Here is an 18668-nt window from a genome sequence, read left to right as displayed (position 1 = left end):
ACCCTGACACTCAGCAGTTATTTCTGAACACCCCGTCCTAGGAAGGATCCCTCATTGGTTAAGTGATATAGCACTTAGATGACAAAGCATAAGGAAACAGGTAGCCAGCAACCAATAAAAAATGAGAATGGCAGAAGAATGGCATGTCACCAAGTATAGAGGGCCCTTGTCAATGGATGTGCTATACCACTTTCTCAAGTCCGGGAAATTTCTACCCAGTAATAATAAACTTTATCTTCGTAAGACAAAGATATGATCCACAGCATTGTAACAAAATTATAATAAGTATATAAATGCTGTCAAATAACAAGCAAGACAACCAAGTGGGTGCTATTCCTTGCATTCTACACTAGACAGTCTCAGCAGTTTAGAAGCCTACACACAGCTCAGATTAATAAGAAATGATGTGTCTTTCAAAATCAGTTATTAAGACATTATACTTCTTACCAAAGTTAACATTAGAAAGAGAAAATTGAATATAATGTCCCCTAAATTTTTAAAATGTTTGTAGAATGATGTTAAATTAAAAATGGTTCCCTTATAAACTCTAGAAAGTAAAATATTGTGAGAATTCCTTTTTATTGTTGCTGGAGAAAATACTTAAAATACATTTCAATTAAAATTATAATCAAATATAGATAGCTTCAGTACTGAGTTCATTCTCTCTATCACTAACTTTATCATTTTATCTCTCCCCTTCTCTTCTCTCTCCTCTGTTTTTCCCCCTTGGAGATATTTTGAAGGCCACAATTTCTGACACACTTGAAACTCTGTCTTGGATTCTTAGAAGAAAACGTTTTTTCAAACATGTAGACCATCTAGGGTCTTCCTTTTCTGCTCCTGCTTCTTTTCCTTCTCCTTTTTGTCCTTCTGAAATGTTGTTTGTTTACATTTAAATTAAATATTTTGTCTTATCGGTATCATAAATTCTGTTGAAATTTGGCTTCTGAGACATGTATTGTAATCTACATTCTAACATACTAAGAGCTATATTTCAAATTTTTCCTTTTTTTTTTTTTTTCATTGAGACAGGGTCTCACTTTCCTTGCCCTGGCTAGAGTGTAGTGGTGTCATTGTAGCTCACTGCAGCCTCAAACTCCTGGGCTCAAGTCACCCTCATGCCTCAGCCTCCCAAGTAACTGGGACTACAGGTGAACACCATTACACCAAACTAATCAAATTTTTCCTTTTATTCTGTATACTTTGTAATTTTCTTGCTTAAATCCACTTCTCAAACAATGGCTTCATAGCATGCAAAGTCTTTGAGGGTGTCTCTGTGTGTGTGCGTATATATATGATTTTAAAGAGCTATTTGAGAAAAAAGGTTAAACATTTTATCAGTGTGTACTTTTGTTATACTTCATTGGAGATATAAGTGAAAAGATTGCTTTATAGTTATAAAGTGATATGGTCAAGAGCATTGCTTTAAAGTATACTGTTTACAATTCCATTTTATAGAGATTTTTAATACAAGCCAAATCACTCATTCATGTTTCCATTCCATTCCTTCCTTTCATTTCATTACATTCATAAAGACAAAAGATTTTCTTAGCTGGAAACAATCTCTTACCAGCATAATTACTGAGTCCCTTTCTCTTCTTTCTTCTCCAATACAACCAGATGCTAAAACCCATCAAAATTACCCAGCAGGCACCACCAATACCAGCTATAAAGGCTGGTTGCTTCACAACATCAGTGATTTGTTCAGTTATGCTGTTATTGTTTTCGGTAATGACAACTTCATTACGTCTCCCTAGGGAAGAAACAAGAGCATTACTAAATATTAAGTCAAAAATAAACACAGGAATACATACATGATGCACCAAAGGCACAGAAAATTTCTTTGAAGACAGGTAATATTTGTTTTGTTCTGAGCCTGCCACATTTATTGATAAGCGTATTTTATAATTTTCAGGAGAGGAGTCAAATTATGAGTTTGAAAATGTGATTAAGGATGTTACTTTCTTGTGTTTTGGTTTGCTGTGGACAGATTCAGAATCACTTCTTGATTTATTACCTTATAACGAATACTGAAACAAGCACTAAGAGTTGAAATAATAGCAACTTTTCTTGAGTAAGGTAAAGTATTTTCTAATATAGTTCTCATTTTTTTAAAAAAAGAAATTATAACATCTAGCACAGGATATTTACAAGTTGCCTTTCTGCTAAGGCACTATCCATATTTAAATATTCATGATTCATAAGAACATGCAACTTAATATTGTCCTTAATATTCTACCCAAGATCTTATTTTGATCAAATATCCTTTAATTTCTGAAAGGCATTAAAACTACTATATATAGAATGTCTTCTGTTCCTTTGGGTAGATGCCCAGTAATGGGATTGCTGGGTCAAATGATTAATAAAATGTGGTATATGTATTATCATGGAGTTCTACCCAGCCACCAAAAACAGTGGTGATATAGCACCTCTGGATAGAACTAGATATTATCCTGGATAGAACTGGAGCCCATTCTACTAAGTGAAGTATCACAAGAATGAAAAAACAAGCACCACATGTACTCACCATCAAATTGGTATTAATTGATCAACACTTAAATGCATATATAGTAATAACATTCATCAGGTGTCAGGCAGGTGAGGGGGGGGGAGGAGAGGATGGGTATATTCACACCTAATGGGTGCGGTGCTCACCGTCTGGGGGACAGACATGCTTGAAGCTCTGACTCGGGTGGGGCAAAGGCAATATATGTAACCTAAACATTTGTACCCCCATAATATGCTGAAATAAAAAAAAATTAAAAACTACTAAATAAAACAATGAAAATTACATAAACAGCCTTTCATAGAGATTAACATACATAATTAAAATGTCATGACAAGATAAAACTCACATATTCCCTTAAAGTATTTGAAACTAATTTGAAAATCCACATGAAAGTTGAATATAAAAAAGATGACTTTAACATTAATTTTAAGGTCTCCATAATTGAGACATACATTTAAATTTGGATTAAAATTGTTCTAGAAGTGGTCATGTTTTGAAAATTTAGACCTCAGGGATATTTTTTTAAAAATCCCAATCCATATTTTAAATAGGTTTTAAACTCACAGAATCATTACATCACTGCAGAGCAAAGATTTACATACTTATTTAGCAGATTAAAAAATTTAGACATTGGGAATAAAGTGATTTCTAATGTCAATATCATGCCTAGGCTGTGACTAATCAAAGACTTTTAAGAGGTAAATTGTAAGCAAAATATTGATGGCACATTTCAGCATATCACATCAGAGGAATGTGTGGGATTTTCATTGCCTTATTCATCATAGCAATGTAATATATTAGAAATAGCATGGTCTTTGAAGTCCTGCATTTAAAAATCAACTATGCCACTACTAGCTAAGTAAGCAATAAGCTTATGTAGGGCACTTAATCATTTTGAGCTCCTGTTTCAGTTAGTTGGCAATAGTACTATCTGTTTCATATATTTTGGAAGGAATGGGGAGATGCATATAAAAACCCTAATATGAACACGGTAGTTTTTTACTCAAAATTATGAACCATGCAGGTGTAAGGGCTATTTTAAGAGCTTCTCAGTCAACCTCAGTGATATGAGTCGTAAATTATCTAGGTCTGAGAATCCTGCAAACTACAGGTAACTTGTTTAGCACACTCTTTCTCCTCTCTTCCAGGGTAGAAAATTAGCCTACATTACCTAGCATTTTTTGCAGTTGAGTGCAACAAAGTGACTATTAGTCAATAGTAAGTAGGCACAAGTGATACATACTACCCTCCAGGCTTGACCCTTAACACTCCACTACAGTATTTGACACTCTTTCCCTTTCCTCACGTGTTGGCCAAAACCAGGGGATCTGTCAGAAGATGCTGAGCCCCTAAGAAATAGTAGAGCTGTTGTTTAGAAGAATCCATGGTCCCTGAATAACTGTATAGGATGCATTCCCCATTCTGCTGACCCATATTAGATTGGGCTATCAATAAGAAAGAAACTTTTAATTTTTTAATCCAATAACAATACAGGCTTGTTTGTTATAGCTGCTAGCATTTCCTTATACATACTTATCTTCCATTCTGAAAGGTCTGGATTTAAAAACCAGTGTCCCACTTAGGTAGTAAACCTGGTTCCTTTTCCCCAATATGTCTGCCCTTAATTATTATACATGTAAACACAGTCAAAACTGCATTTAAAATAGCTCATATTTTCATTATGAGACACATACTTATCTGGTAATTTTTTTTTATTTCAAAGTATTATGGGGGTACAATGTTTTTGGTTACATGGATCTCTTTTGTAATGCTAGAATCAAGGTTAAAAGTGTGCCCATCAAACACATAGTGTTCATCGTACCTGTTAGGTAGGTTTTTGCCCATCCCTTCCTTCCCCTCCCCCCTGCTTGATTTCCTCTTAATTTTACTTCCCTTTTAACTATTAGGCATTACTAGAAAGAAAACAAATCTTATAGAACAAAGAGAAAAATTGTTCTTCATTTTTGTAAAGGGTCCATAAAATATCATATTTAGTATGGTCCAATATTTATGTTAGCAAAGTTGTATTATGATTTTTTTATGCTACTGGAATTTTTGAAACAATGTTGTCAGTGGGACTAATTAGAGCATAGACAAGGGATGTGTGTGACCTGTAATGCTCCATTGTTCTTGCAGACAAAAAATATAATGAAATATAGTGTCTTCCTCCCATTGGAGAGTAATGAAGAACAAAACTAATTTGTTAGACTAAAAATTAATTAGACACATCAGATTCGATTGTACCTATTACTGTGAAAGTTTGCAGCTGTTCCACATATTATTACCAACTATGTACTGTAAGTGTAAAAAAGCCAAATGATTATAGAAGTGATAGCTATATTGTTAAGCAAGATAAGTAAAAAATTTAAGTCAATGTAAATTTGTTATATGACGTACTGCTTGATGCCTATATAAGCAAGCATATCTGGTTGCATTATTGTGCCTATAAGTGCAATGATACAGAATTACAAATACTTTGATGTAAAAGTCATCTTACCATAGGAAACTGCAGAGGAAAGAACATCACCAATTTTATGCCTGTGTTAGGCTGTATGTTACATTTTTAAAATATTTTAATTAATGGAACTTTCTGGAACAAAGACTAAACTGAGACGGAATAGATGAAACAATACATGGTCTGGCACAAAACAATTCTAAAATTATCAACCATAAATTGCATCAAATGTCAATACATGATTTAATTAAAGCAAAGGGGAATGAGGTAGAGCTTGAGTCACTTCAAGTGCTGTTTCCAGTACTGAATAGACAATAGGGAAAGCATAAATTGAAACAGAAAAGGAGATTAGCCATCATTAAATCACTTTTCAACAGTTGTGTAGATAAGCTTATCAGAAAAGATGTTAAGGTAGATATTCAGGGGTAATTAAAGAAACAATTAGAAAGCTTCTCAGTACAACAGTAGATATTAAAAAGAAATAAATCTCTCTAGAACAAATAGCCTTTCTGTGTTGAACTGTGCTTACTGTGTATGTGTGTGTGGGAGCTCACTTCAATTGCTACAACTCTATTTTTTATGATTACACCTTGCGTAGACCATATTCTATTTGACTAAGAGATGGGAATGTTATTTATTAGATTATTTTTATTTCATAGGAATATTTGAAAAAATACTTGTATGATACACTAAATAATAAAGGGTACTTGTTATCCATTTGAAGACTCAGTCTTTTTAAAATGATAGGAGAGTTAAGTAAAGCTTTCTATTTGATTTAAAATAATTTAAATTAACTTTCTTTATTATTTTAAGTTACTGTACAATTGTTCAGTGCATAACTGTGATTCTCACAGCATGACCTTGGTTATATCATATGCATGCAATTTTTTACTTCCCTATAAGTACCATAAATCTCCCAAATATTATGAAGCAAACAGACAGTCACTAGGAAAAGAAAGAAAAAAAGAAAGCATTCCATTGCCTAAAAAATGTATTTATTACCAAGGATGATAGAAACAGAAAATACAAAAGGAAAACATAGTTATTTGGCAACCTTACTTGTCTTTCAGTTAGAGTAATTATATTCAGTCAATCCATTCCATATATATGCTAGAGAGACAGTAAAAAACAAAGTTTGTTTGCTTATCTAAGGGTGCTCATAAAAACTATACCTTTTAAATATGTTTCATATATAATTTTTGAATGAAATGTTAATGGCTTATATCTAAATACTATAAGTGAAATGTTCATATGTCTATGTCTATATATATTTATATCTATAATATTTATTTCTATATTTATATCTATATACTTATATATAGATATACATATGTATCTCAGCTGAATCCTTTTGGGTGTACCTGAATTTCTTTCTTATTCCAATTTATTTTAGAAAATCTCAGAAGGGCAGGATTGTAGGTTTCCCTCAGGTTAAGGAATTAATTCAGTCTGAATGACTAATTAAGAAAGAGAAGGCAATTTACAGAAAAATTAATACTTTAAGTTTTTCTCTTCAATGCTTTTAAAATATATAAGAAAGAAAACTTGGAGAATCTAAAAAAACTTTAACATTATGACTGAATGTTAAATATGTCCATATGCAATAAATGCTGTGTGATATTATAGAAATAATTATCCAGAAACTGGCAGCATATTCTATATACATCATTTCAGAAAATGGCTTGTATCAAAAACTGGAAAAACATTTTCAAAATGTGTAAACTCTTAGAAGAATATTTTTTAGCATTTTTTCTTTAAATTAAAGGCATTGCCACACAAATACAAGCAGGGAAGATTGAAAGGTATTTGTTTCTTGAGTGAAGGGAGTTCTACCAGAGGAAATCTGCAGCTATGAGTCTTCTTTTTCCCCTAGAGATCTTCTCAATCCATGTAATACAAGAGAGTTAGTAACTAAACTGAAAATCTCAATTTTATTGGTGTGAGGTGTCACAGGATGGAGTTCAAGGCTGCCAAAGTGACTAATAATTGAAGGGGAAAACATGTGAAAAGGGGAGCCAGTGAAGAGTGATGTGTCTAAATCTGTGTATAATCTCTCCTTAAATCCTCGGGTGAACCTTCAGTGGTGCATACAAAAAGAAAGTTACAAGGATCTGGTGAAAAGCAAAAGCTAGAGGGCTCAAAAGCTAGACAGATGTTTCAGTTCATGTCTACTGCAACAATTATGCTTAAAGTTTGGATTTTATCAAGTTAGGGGGACCAGATAAACACATTAAGCTTTTCACTGAAAGTCAAGGAGAGGGCCAGGCCATAGAAGTAAATGTCATACTAAGGTTTTGCCCTAGAAATTTCCACACTAACAAAATGTAACAACCAAGACACTACAAGTTAAGGTGATCAGACAGTAATGTAATTGGCTGCTAGAATATAAACACTATTAAGAAGATCACAAAATGGTATACTATGTCATTTGCAATGTACATTATATAGTAAAAAATTACTAGATATGTAAAAACAAACAAACAACAACAAACCAGAAAAATATGACCCAAAGTCAACAGAGAAAATAACCAATAGGTATAGACTAAGAGATAACATAGATCTTGAAATTAGGAGAAAAGAACTTTATAAAGCGGCTATTACAATATGTTATTGGACTTAATGTAGTCCTAATGAATGTTCATATGGAAAATATTGGAGGGAAATGAAGAATGTAAAAGAAAGGAAATGGAAAATGTAGAACATAAAAGTGAAAAATTCCCTGGATGCTTCCACTTCTGTCCTTAAAGAAATAACAGGTATAGGATATGTACTCCCATCAAAAACAAGTGGAAGACTAGGGAAAATATGTGAAATAAAGGGTAGGATTACAATCCTTAAGATAAAGGAAATTAACAGGAGAACCTTACTATTTTCACAGCTTTCTACCTGGATACAATTTCAAAAATGTGATGCAGTGAAATGTAACTCAAACATTGCTGAACAGCATTCCTGGGTTGAAGAGATTGAAGCAATTGGGGAGGCTGAGGGATTGAATTTATGGAGCAGAATATCAGATAAATATGAGTAGCACAAAATATTTTTTCTTATTTTTAACTTAGTTGAAAGATAATTGATTTAAAACAATTCTTATGCTATAATTTGTATATTGGTATTTATTACATAGATAGAAGTAAAAGGTATAACAATAGCAAAAAAAAAAAAAGGATAAGAAGAAAGAAAATGAAATTATACTGTTCTAAGATCCTTATATTGTAGTCAAATCCTAAAATAACTCTTACAAAAAAAGAGGTATACCTAATAATTCATAATTGAACTGACATATAATACTAAAAGTTTCTCATTTCATCCAAAAGATGGCAGGAAGTTAGGAAAATAGGGACAAAGTCAGTTAGAAAACAAATAGCAAGATAGTAATTCTAAGCCTAAACACACCAATTAATAACACTGCAGTTAAAGGCAAAGATTGTCAGATTGGATAAAAAACCAAGACCTAAAACTATGCTACTTAAATCATAGAAATACATATTAAATACAGAGAAACAGGGGTTAAAATAAAAGAATGGAAAAATGACAAAGCATGTAAATATACTTATAAAATGGTATGGCTATACTGATATCAGAAAAGTAAATTTCAGGACAAAGAATCTTACTAGGGAATAAAGAGAGTCATTTCATAATGATAAAGGGTAAGTTTACTAAGAAAAGGTAATAATCTTAAAACATTCACTTAAAACAGAGCAGCAAATATGTGAAACAAAAACTTATATAGAGAAAGAAAAAAATATGCAAATCGATAATTATAATAGATTTCCAAACTTTCTTTGTAGCATTGGAAAGAACAATAGAAAAACAGTAAGGACCTGAATAATACTACCAACTAATTTGACCCAATATTATATAACGTTCCACCTCAAAACAGAAAAATGCACATATTTTTCAAGTGCACAAGATACATTAACAAAGACTAGATGCAGCTGGGCCAGAAAATAAGTCTCCATTTTTAGAAGACTAAATTCACACAAAGTACATTCTCTTACTTCAGTGGAATTAAATTAGAAATCAGTAACAAAATGTATCTAGAAAAATACCCAAACACTTGGAAATTAAATACAATCCTAAATAATCTCTGTGAAAAACAAACAAACAAAAAAAAAAAGAAATTCTTAAAGAAAGTAGAATATATTTTCTATTCCATGATAAATGGAAACATAACAAATTAAATTTGTAAGATGTGGTTAAGTGCCTAGAGGGAAATTTACAACTTTAGAATATTCATGTCAGAAAATAAGAAAAGGTCAGAAATCGTTGATTGAAGTTTCCATCTAAAGAACCAAATCAAAGTAAGTAGAATAAGAAACAGGAGAAATGGATTAGTTAGAAAACAAGGAAAATGAACAAAGTCCTAAGTTTATAATTTGAAAAGATTAATAAAATTGATAAATCCTTATCAAGACTGATTAAAGTAGGAGAAAGAGAAGTAGCAAGAGAAACAGGGGGATAGGAAAAAAAGAGATGAGAGTGCACATAAATTTCCAGAATTTGAGAATAAAAAAGATGACATTTCATCCTGCAGACATTACAATATTAATGAGGGAATATTATAAACAATCACATGCTAATAAATTTAATAACTTAGAAAGATGAGACAAATTCATTGGTGGGTAGAAAACAAAAAATATCCACTTAACCATAACAAACACAAGAAGAACTGAAAATTCTGACTAGACCTAAATTCATAAAATTTTTTTAAAAATCCACAAAGAAAATTCTAAGCATAGATATCGTCACTGAATTCTAGAAAATATTTAAGGAAAAGATAATACCAGTCCTACAAAAACTTTTACAGAATATAGAGGAGGAAGGAATATTTCCCAAACCACTTTATAAAGCAATCCACCTTAATTCCAACATTGGAAAAAGACATTAGGAGAAAAGAAAATTGCTAATCACTATCCTTAATGAACAGATATGCAAAATTCCTTACCAAATATTAGTAAATCAGATCCAGCAACATCTACAAAAAAGATAACATATCATGGCCAAGTGTGATTTATTCCAGAAGCACAAGGTTTATTTCCCTTGGAAAACCATTCAATAGAATTCATAATATTAATACAAACAAGGAGAAAGAAAACATGACTATTTGAACACACTCAGAAAACATATTTCACAACTATTAAAGTGAATAAGTGAGGTTAGTAAGGTCATAAGAAACAAAATCTACATCAAAAATTAAATTTATACATAATATAAAACAATTGGAAAAGGAATTTTTTAAATCCATTTATAATAGTGTAAAAAACATCAAACACTCAAGAAATATTTTAACAAAGTATTTGTAAAACCATACACTGAAAACTACAAAATATTGTGAAAGAGTATAGAAGACCTAAATAATGGAGAGGTTAGTCTGTGTTTTTGGAAAGACTCATTATTAAAATCTATACTCTACCCAATTTGATGAATATATTCACTGCATTTTCAATCACAGTTACAACATGTTTTTTGTAGAAATTGACAAGCTGATTTGAAAGGCTTATGGAAAAGCAAAAGGCCTATTTTAGCCAAAACAATTTTGCAGAAGATGATGGCATATTCACATTACTTGATTTCAAGACTTACTATAAGCTGCAGTAATCAAGACAGTGTGGTTTGGCATACTGTTAGAAATACATACAAACGGAACATCATAGGGAATCTAGAAATTGATCAATGTGTATATGGTTAACTAGGGAAAGCAAAGTCTTTTCAGTAAATGGTGCCTACAGAATTTGATATGTGTATGAAAATAAATAAGCCTCGATCCTTGAACCAGATGCAATTACCTTAAGATGAATTATAGACTTAAGCATAAAAGCTAAAATTGTAAAGCTTCTAGAAGAAAATGTATATATTAAAAAAATTCTCACTACCTAGAGGTAGGCCACAATTTCTTAAAAAACATTAAGTATGAGAGAAACACTTTATGAATTGTACCTCATTAAAATTTAAAACTTATATTTATTAAATGGCATTAAGAAAATGAATAGGAAAGCCAAGGACTAGGAGAAAATATTTTCAATATATATATAAGGCAAAGAACTTGTATCCAGAATGTATAAAAAACTCCTACTAATCAGTAACAAGAGACAACCTAATTTTAAAAAGGTAAATATATGGACAATTCACAAAAGAAAGTACGTGAATAGCCAGTAAGCACATGCAAAGTTGCTCAACATCATTAGTCATGAATGCAAATTCAAGTTAAAATCACAATGAAATACTATTTTACACCCACTAGAATGGCTAAACTTGTAAAGACTGGCAACATCAGATGTAGGTGACGATGTAGAAAACCTGGAAGTCATTTTCTTTGCTGGTGGGAGTATAAAATTATACAATATGAATATCATATAGTAGTTTCTTACAAAGTCAAACTATATAACACTTTACTCAGAAATTTCACTCCTAAGGATTTCTCCAAAAGAAATAAAAACATATGTCCTCAAAAAGACTTGCACAATGATCTTCATTCTCTTAAGAGAAAGGTGGATAAACAAAATATGGCATATTCATACAATTGAATACTGCTCAGCAATGAAACATATGAACTACACAATATATACATGGATGAATCTCAAAAACATTATGCTTAGTGAAAAACACCAGACACAAAATATTATATTCTACATGATTCCATTTACATACATTTCAAAAACAGGCAAACATAATCTGTGATGAGAGGGAACGATTTTATGCAATGATGATAGTAGATTTAATATGCCTTTCTTCTTTGGGGTTGTATATTTCTATCACAAAAATTATTTTGGTCTGTTTCTGATTAATTTTTGACATTTTTTCTGGTGAAGAGGAAGCATATAGATTTGAAACACGATGTACTCCCTTCAATAACTGTCTCATTTTCTCCTATATTTCAATGGCACCAAAATTGCTAATGAAACCATTGATTAAGAATAAGTTTCAAACCATCTTTCAGCATTTAAACTCTTAGAGATTGTAATTTTAAAAAGATTGTGGGACTCTTAAGAGCATGGGCAATTGCGCCAAACATTTTTGTGAGAAAACGTAGTCAGTTGACCCCTTTGCCCATATTATGTGTGCACCCTATTACTCATTAAGTGCAGATTAACTATTAGGATGTAGATTCAAAATCATAATCTACCTTGTTGTCAGTTGACTGATTCTAAAGCAGAGATCACATAGATTGATACTCACCAATTATTATTGGTTGTGGCTCACTTTTTACTCCAACCCCTGCACTGGTACTAGCTGCAACCTCTACCCGGTATTGAATACCTGGGAATAATCCACCAATTATTACAGACCGAATGGCTGCATCTACAGTTTTGTTGATATGGAATCGTGTTTCATTTCCCAGACACCAGATCTAGAGAAGTGGAAAATGAATAACAAAAGGATAAGAGAAATTATTATTTCCAGTAACTAGACTATTATAATTGATTACATATTTTTTAACAATGACCACTCTATTTTCTAGACTTATAGAAGTGTTTGTAAATGACATTTCCTAAAGTCCAACTTCTGCAGTTTATGTACATATAAATTTATGTGTGTGTGCACACACACATGTGCACCTGCATTAAAGAAAGAAAAATAAGGGAAGCTAAAACTATGCCATGTTCATTTACATCTTAATTTCAGCATTAAATGCTCATAATGAGAAATTTATAAGGCAAAATTATTTTTTTAACACCTCTGGAATGTGAGCATTGGTTGCAAATAGCATTTTGGCATGGATTAAAACACATAATTTCTTTTGCTCCATTTATTTAACAAAATTTATTATGCATATAATCTATTAAAAATATGGTGATTATGAAATAGAATATCTAGAGTATACAGGTGCACATCTAAGTAATTTATATTTCATTTAAGAAAATATTAACTTACATAGAAGTAGTTAACAGGATTAATTGACCTAAGTTATAGGTATTGACTAAAATGAAATTAAAGCCAATATTTACATTGACAGTAATATATCTTAATATTGATCAAAACATATCTACACACACATGTATACATACATGAAAACAAAGTGGTGGAAAGTCTTTGGACAGATGCTAAGGAAGCTGGGCTTTTACTTCAAGTAGGAATTGAATTTTAGGGTATATTTTCCTCTGGGATATGAAAATCTGTTACTACAAAATGTGTTATAAAAAGAATTCCATTGTGTAGGCATATCTGTATTCATACTATATAATATTTCAAAATCTACATGTAGACATGTGTGTAGAAAAACATATAGCTTATTTCTGAAACAGATAAGCTTCCTGAAATTTTTTCAGCAAAATAATTCCTGTAATTTATGTTTCTTTTATTTACACGTGACATCTGTGTTCCTAATGGAGGGATATTTAGCTGTTACCTAAATATACACTGTGATATCAAAATATGGGTCTCCGATGAGTAAGAAATTCTACAATTAAAAAAAAAGGTGTCATGTTGTAAGAAATTATATTGATATTTAACTAAATAGGAGTTCAGGATATTTAGTCCCTAATGATACAAAAGTAAATTCCTATCCTCAATAAAACACACACACCATAGTGGATAATTCTTTACTGTTAAAACTATGTCCTAACACTTGCAAAATGTTAGATTTCTATATAATTATGTAATTGTTAAAACATTTATTCTTTCATTCATTAACCATGTTTCTTTATAATTCAATGGAAATAATTTTAAAATAAATGCTTATGCATTTAGTTCATTTGGTACAGCAAGTTGACCTGTAATTTAAAATTCTATTTTAAAAATAACACTTTTTCTTAGAAATAAAATTCAATCTGCAATGTTTTGAGTAAAATTATTCATCTTAATTTCATATACTGAATTTCTGAGGTGAGGTAGGGTGTCTAGTTCCCTATTGTATTATTAGATCTGTCTAATATGTTATTTACACAATGCTGAAAATATGTATTAGTTGTAAAAATCATAGTTTTTCATTTTTCAAGTTTTAATGAGAGGTTTTACACTCACATGTGGTTTAATCACATCACAATTAAACAGAATCTTATTTTGAAAAGTTAGACATATTCTGTGTCTTAAACATCAAATGATGAAACATTGCTTTTCCTAAATAGCAATAAATTCACCAGTGGAAAATGAGACCAATCAATGTTTTGTAAGTCAGTTTTTTCAACATTTATCATTTCAGTGGCTGTTTTTTCTCCACGTGAAATATTTTACAAAACCCCAATAAAAAGATAAAAGTAACATTTAATGCGAGAGTTAGTGCTGCTCATCTCCTAGTCCCACCCTACCCCAACCTACCCCACTTGTCTATACACCTAAAGGATCTTTTCTGTTCTTAGAACACAGTTTAAAAACAGTTGCCCCCGGCCGGGCACGGTGGCTCACGCCTGTAATCCTAGCACTCTGGGAGGCCGAGGCGGGTGGATCGCTCGAGGTCAGGAGTTCGAGACCAGCCTGAGCAAGAGCGAGACCCCGTCTCTACTAAAAATAGAAAAGAAATTATCTGGCCAACTAAAATATATATAGAAAAAATTAGCCGGGCATGGTGGTGCATGCCTGTAGTCCCAGCTACTAGGGAGGCTGAGGCAGGAGGATCGCTTGAGCCCAGGAGTTTGAGATTGCTGTGAGCTAGGCTGACGCCACGGCACTCACTCTAGCCCGGGCAACAAAGCGAGACTCTGTCTCAAAAATAAAATAAAATAAAATAAAGTAAAAACAGTTGCCCTAAAACCTCTTACACAGAATTCCAATAACAAAATTAAAGAAAGTTTCTGGGATGAGGACTTCACTATCTACCCTGTTTCCCTTCATTTTAAACTTCTGAAGTTCTAGAATTACACAATATAGAAAACCACTCCACCCATGTAGTTCAATTGTCCACCTGAGTTTGTGTGACCTATGATCTTGAAATTAGGTTCTAATAACCTATGCATTTGTTTCATTACATGTCACACAAAAATATAAATAATCATTTTACACTTAAACTGAATAAGAGAACCATTAGAGCTATGCCTCACTCATATGACACTGACATTTCTCCAAGAACTCTTATATGAGAGCCTTCCTTCTTCACCCAGCCCATACCTTGTATTCTTGGATAATTCCATTCTGGTGATCAGGAGGAGGAGGATCCCAGGAAACACTAATACTTGTGCTATTGTGGCTTCCAACTGTCAACACAGTGACAGACTGTGGAGGGGCACTTGGGGCTGCAGAGGAAGTAATTAGAATAAATGCAAGCTTAAGTCTTGGTGTGCATTAGTACTGCTTCTAGAATACGAACATAAATACAAGTGCATGAAGTTCTGGCTTCCAATAGTTCTGAATCTGCATACAGTATTCAACAGTGACAGTTTTTGAAAAATATCCTTTAAATATAATGGATAGATTTAGAGCAAATGCAACAGCTGTAGTAATATGCACTCAATAATAAATTTAACAGCTAATATTCTGATGAGTGTTTTCAATATGCCTGACACTGAGCTAAGTGTCAGATTTAATTCTCACAATAGCCTCAGAAAGTAGAAATAACTCTTATCTCAGTTTTACAGATGAGGAAACAAGGCTACCGTTAAGAGACTATGGAAGTCAAACAGCAAGTCAGAATTTGAATCCAGGTATGTCTGATTTTAGAACATTGATTCTTTCAACTCAAATAGGCTGTCTTTCCGGAAATAAAAACTGCTTCTAGCCAAAATTACTCTAAGAGGATATATTCCAAAACTTTATCAAGTGTTATTTTTGAATGGTAGCATTATTGGTATCCTTTTTTTGTACTGTTTTAATTTGTTTACTAAATAAAAACAGAAACAGGTATAAATTTTGCCAGCACTGAAAAAAAAAAAAAACCTTTTCTTTTAATACTGAGAAAAATAATTGACTGCTATAAATTGACCCACACTTTAAGATTTAAAACTTATTTTATGTGGATGGGCAAGGGTCTCTGATGATAAAAATGAAACCAGTTTATGTTGAGTCAAATGTGAAATGGGCAGATTTTGATTTCCTACAGTAAATTGTTCTTCTTTATTGTTTTCTCCTGTAACTAATTACAACCATACTGAGAAAAGATGAATGAAAAGCAATTCCTGATTTTAGACTGCAGTATCTCCCAGCCAGTGCATCTGAGCGCTCAGAAATTCTAATTTTTTAGAGAAAAACCTATCTATGTTCAGTGAGTGTTTGAATTAAAACCAAAGGTAGAAAAAGCAAAATCAGAGTACTATGGAAAATCCTTCTTGATAGTTAAAAAAAAAATCAAAGAATTTTGTGTTATTGAAGGCTTTTTATATAAATCATCAATGCTTTCATAGCTCAACACAGTTTAGTTCTTTGAAAAGATCCTAAAGATCCTAAAATATTTTAAAAGCTTGTCGATAGATCTCTCACATTTGGTAAGTTTGTCATGACATATTTCACTGATGTATGGCCATATTTGCATCGAGATATAGAACATACACAGATATACGCTACCATAGTACTACTTTTTACTATTCTTCTATGTGACAACATTGCTCCAAAATATGGCACAATGACATAAATCCAACCACTTGTCTACAAGCCTTGTAGTTATTAAGTAGACTGCATTGAAAAATAACACTTTTGAAACTGGTTTCTCATTCCCCTTGCTGCTGGTTTGGTGGGAATATCGTGCCTGCTTTCCGACAGGCCAATGATTCCAGGGCTCAGCTTCTTTCTACAGGTGTGAAAGAACCCAAATTGCTGCTCATCATTTCCAGACACAGCTCAGCTGAGTTCCATTTGTTAACTTCACAAGACCACAAAAATTGGAGATGAATGTATACCAAATGGTAACAAATGTCTAATCCAGATCCATCTACTTGCAGTGAAATTGATTTTTGAAAGTCGGCTTCAAATGTAGCACTCTGTATTAAAGTCACCCACCCCATTCATTAATACTACCAATTTGCCGTATAGAGGAAAATTTAACAGTGGATAAAAATACTATTATTGATTTGTAATAATTTTTCTTTATAGATCCTAAAAGAAGATTAATGATGTCTTTAAAAATATGCACTTCTGCCCATGCCAGTGTAACACATTGCAAAACAATGGGAAAGTAGTATTTTGGCTGTGTTGTGTATTACAAGGAATGTATAACTTAAAAGTTCTTTGGTCAGACATGAACATCTGTATGTTAGTGTGTGCAACCTATATACATTTTCTTAAGGCTGCTTTTATTTTGTGTGAAACATGTTTAGAAAAAGGTTCTTTACAGGAGCTGTACATGTAAAATTGGTACAAAAGCAGAATGAGGGGATTTTGTTTGGCATCTCACATATTTACTCTGATGCCAACATTTATTAAAAGCCTCTAGTTTAGTGAAGGAGACACCAGAAAGAGGATTGGTTGAAAACAACATTAATCTCATATCTATCATAGATTTTAAAGTATCTGTAGGTAAGAAATGTTCCAAAGCTGAGGGAGGGGTTGGGGGTTGGGGGTCTTCACTAAGAAGAAAGCTATTGGCAACATGCGAGCAGCCTTCCCAGTTAGAAATTATGAGCGAGGCTGGCAGTGCCCACAGGGTAAAGACGCTTATGAAAGAAAATGTCACACTTTACTATACCAAAAAAATAGTCACAATGAACATCCTGTGTTCTTGAATTGCCAGTACTCTGTCTTTTAATGAAGCAAAATGAGCTAACTCCACATAAAAATATGGGAATATCTTGTAATCAAATTTAAGGGAACTGAAAAACATAAGATTTGGTGCAAATATTTACTTGAGAAAAATTCAAATTATATCAGTGTCATTTTTTTAGTCATATTTTATGAAATTTTCACAATAAAAGGAGAAAATGACACTTTCAGATGATCTCTTTCTACTTTTCTAAGAAAGATAATAAACTAGAACTGTAACATAAATTGGTTTCATTATAATATAAAGTTAGTTTATGTTAGAAATCTGAGTACTGACCTTCTTCAGTAGTACGAACCGTTTTAGATTCACTATCCATTCCTTGGAACTCATTAAAATATGGTCGAACTTTAATTTCGTAAGTCACCCCCTTTTTCAGATTGACTAAGACAGCACTTCGCTCAGTGGGAACTTTGGCATCTAAATTCTGCCACGAAGATGTAGCTTGCAGGCCTGAAGTCTGACGATACATCACTCGGTAGCCTTGAATAAATTGCGGCTGGCGATCAACCTGGAAAACATCAAAGGGCATATAAACCCAAAGGGAAGACTGCAGAGATCACAATGGATCCATCCTCTTTCCTCTCATCTCTATTTCTCTCATAACTATCACCTGAGTGATGCCATCACTTTCTATTCATTTCTCTGCTACTAACAGCTTCTTCCAAGTTCAGGTTCACATTGCTCCTAAGATTGTTTCCTGCATTCAACAATTCCCATTTATGCAGCTGTGCCATGTGTCCTAGATTCCCATTCTCATCCCTTGTCCATTCACTAATCCTTCACTCACTCAAAATATATGTTTTTGGTTCCTACTCATAGGTGCCAAGAACCATCCTAAACTCTTGGGATAAAATAGACAATGAAGGTAAGTCAGTCCCTGACTTCATGGTGCTAAGAGTCCAGGTAGATGGTGGATGTTATCTAATAATCACTCGACCACAGTCAAGTTATAATCATAATAAATAAGCATAAACAAATGTTACAAATGAGGTGTACCAGGAGCTAAGAAAGCCTACTGTGAAAGAAACATGAATGAGTTAGGAAGGGGAAGACAAAGCTTCCCTGAAGAAGTCACAAATGTT

At 32.5% G+C, this 18668-nt stretch overlaps 1 protein-coding gene across 24 annotated transcripts in view; it reads right to left on the bottom strand.

Annotated features, from left to right (window-relative positions):
* Nucleotides 1-18668, bottom strand: part of ROBO2 (roundabout guidance receptor 2) — a 1642423-nt gene that overhangs the window by 63125 nt on the left and 1560630 nt on the right. For all 24 annotated transcript variants that reach the window (XM_069475019.1, XM_069475028.1, XM_069475029.1 and 21 more), the window contains 4 exons: nucleotides 17863-18094; nucleotides 15006-15130; nucleotides 12141-12312; nucleotides 1571-1753 (listed from right to left, as the gene is read on the bottom strand). In XM_069475019.1, coding sequence (XP_069331120.1) covers nucleotides 1571-1753; nucleotides 12141-12312; nucleotides 15006-15130; nucleotides 17863-18094 — 712 coding nt within the window. The remainder of the gene's footprint in view (nucleotides 1-1570; nucleotides 1754-12140; nucleotides 12313-15005; nucleotides 15131-17862; nucleotides 18095-18668) is intronic.

Source organism: Eulemur rufifrons, chromosome 7, assembly GCF_041146395.1.
Source record: "Eulemur rufifrons isolate Redbay chromosome 7, OSU_ERuf_1, whole genome shotgun sequence".
Lineage (NCBI taxonomy): Eukaryota > Metazoa > Chordata > Mammalia > Primates > Lemuridae > Eulemur > Eulemur rufifrons.
Note: the sequence above shows the minus strand (reverse complement) of the source record. Positions and strands in the feature narration are given on the sequence as shown.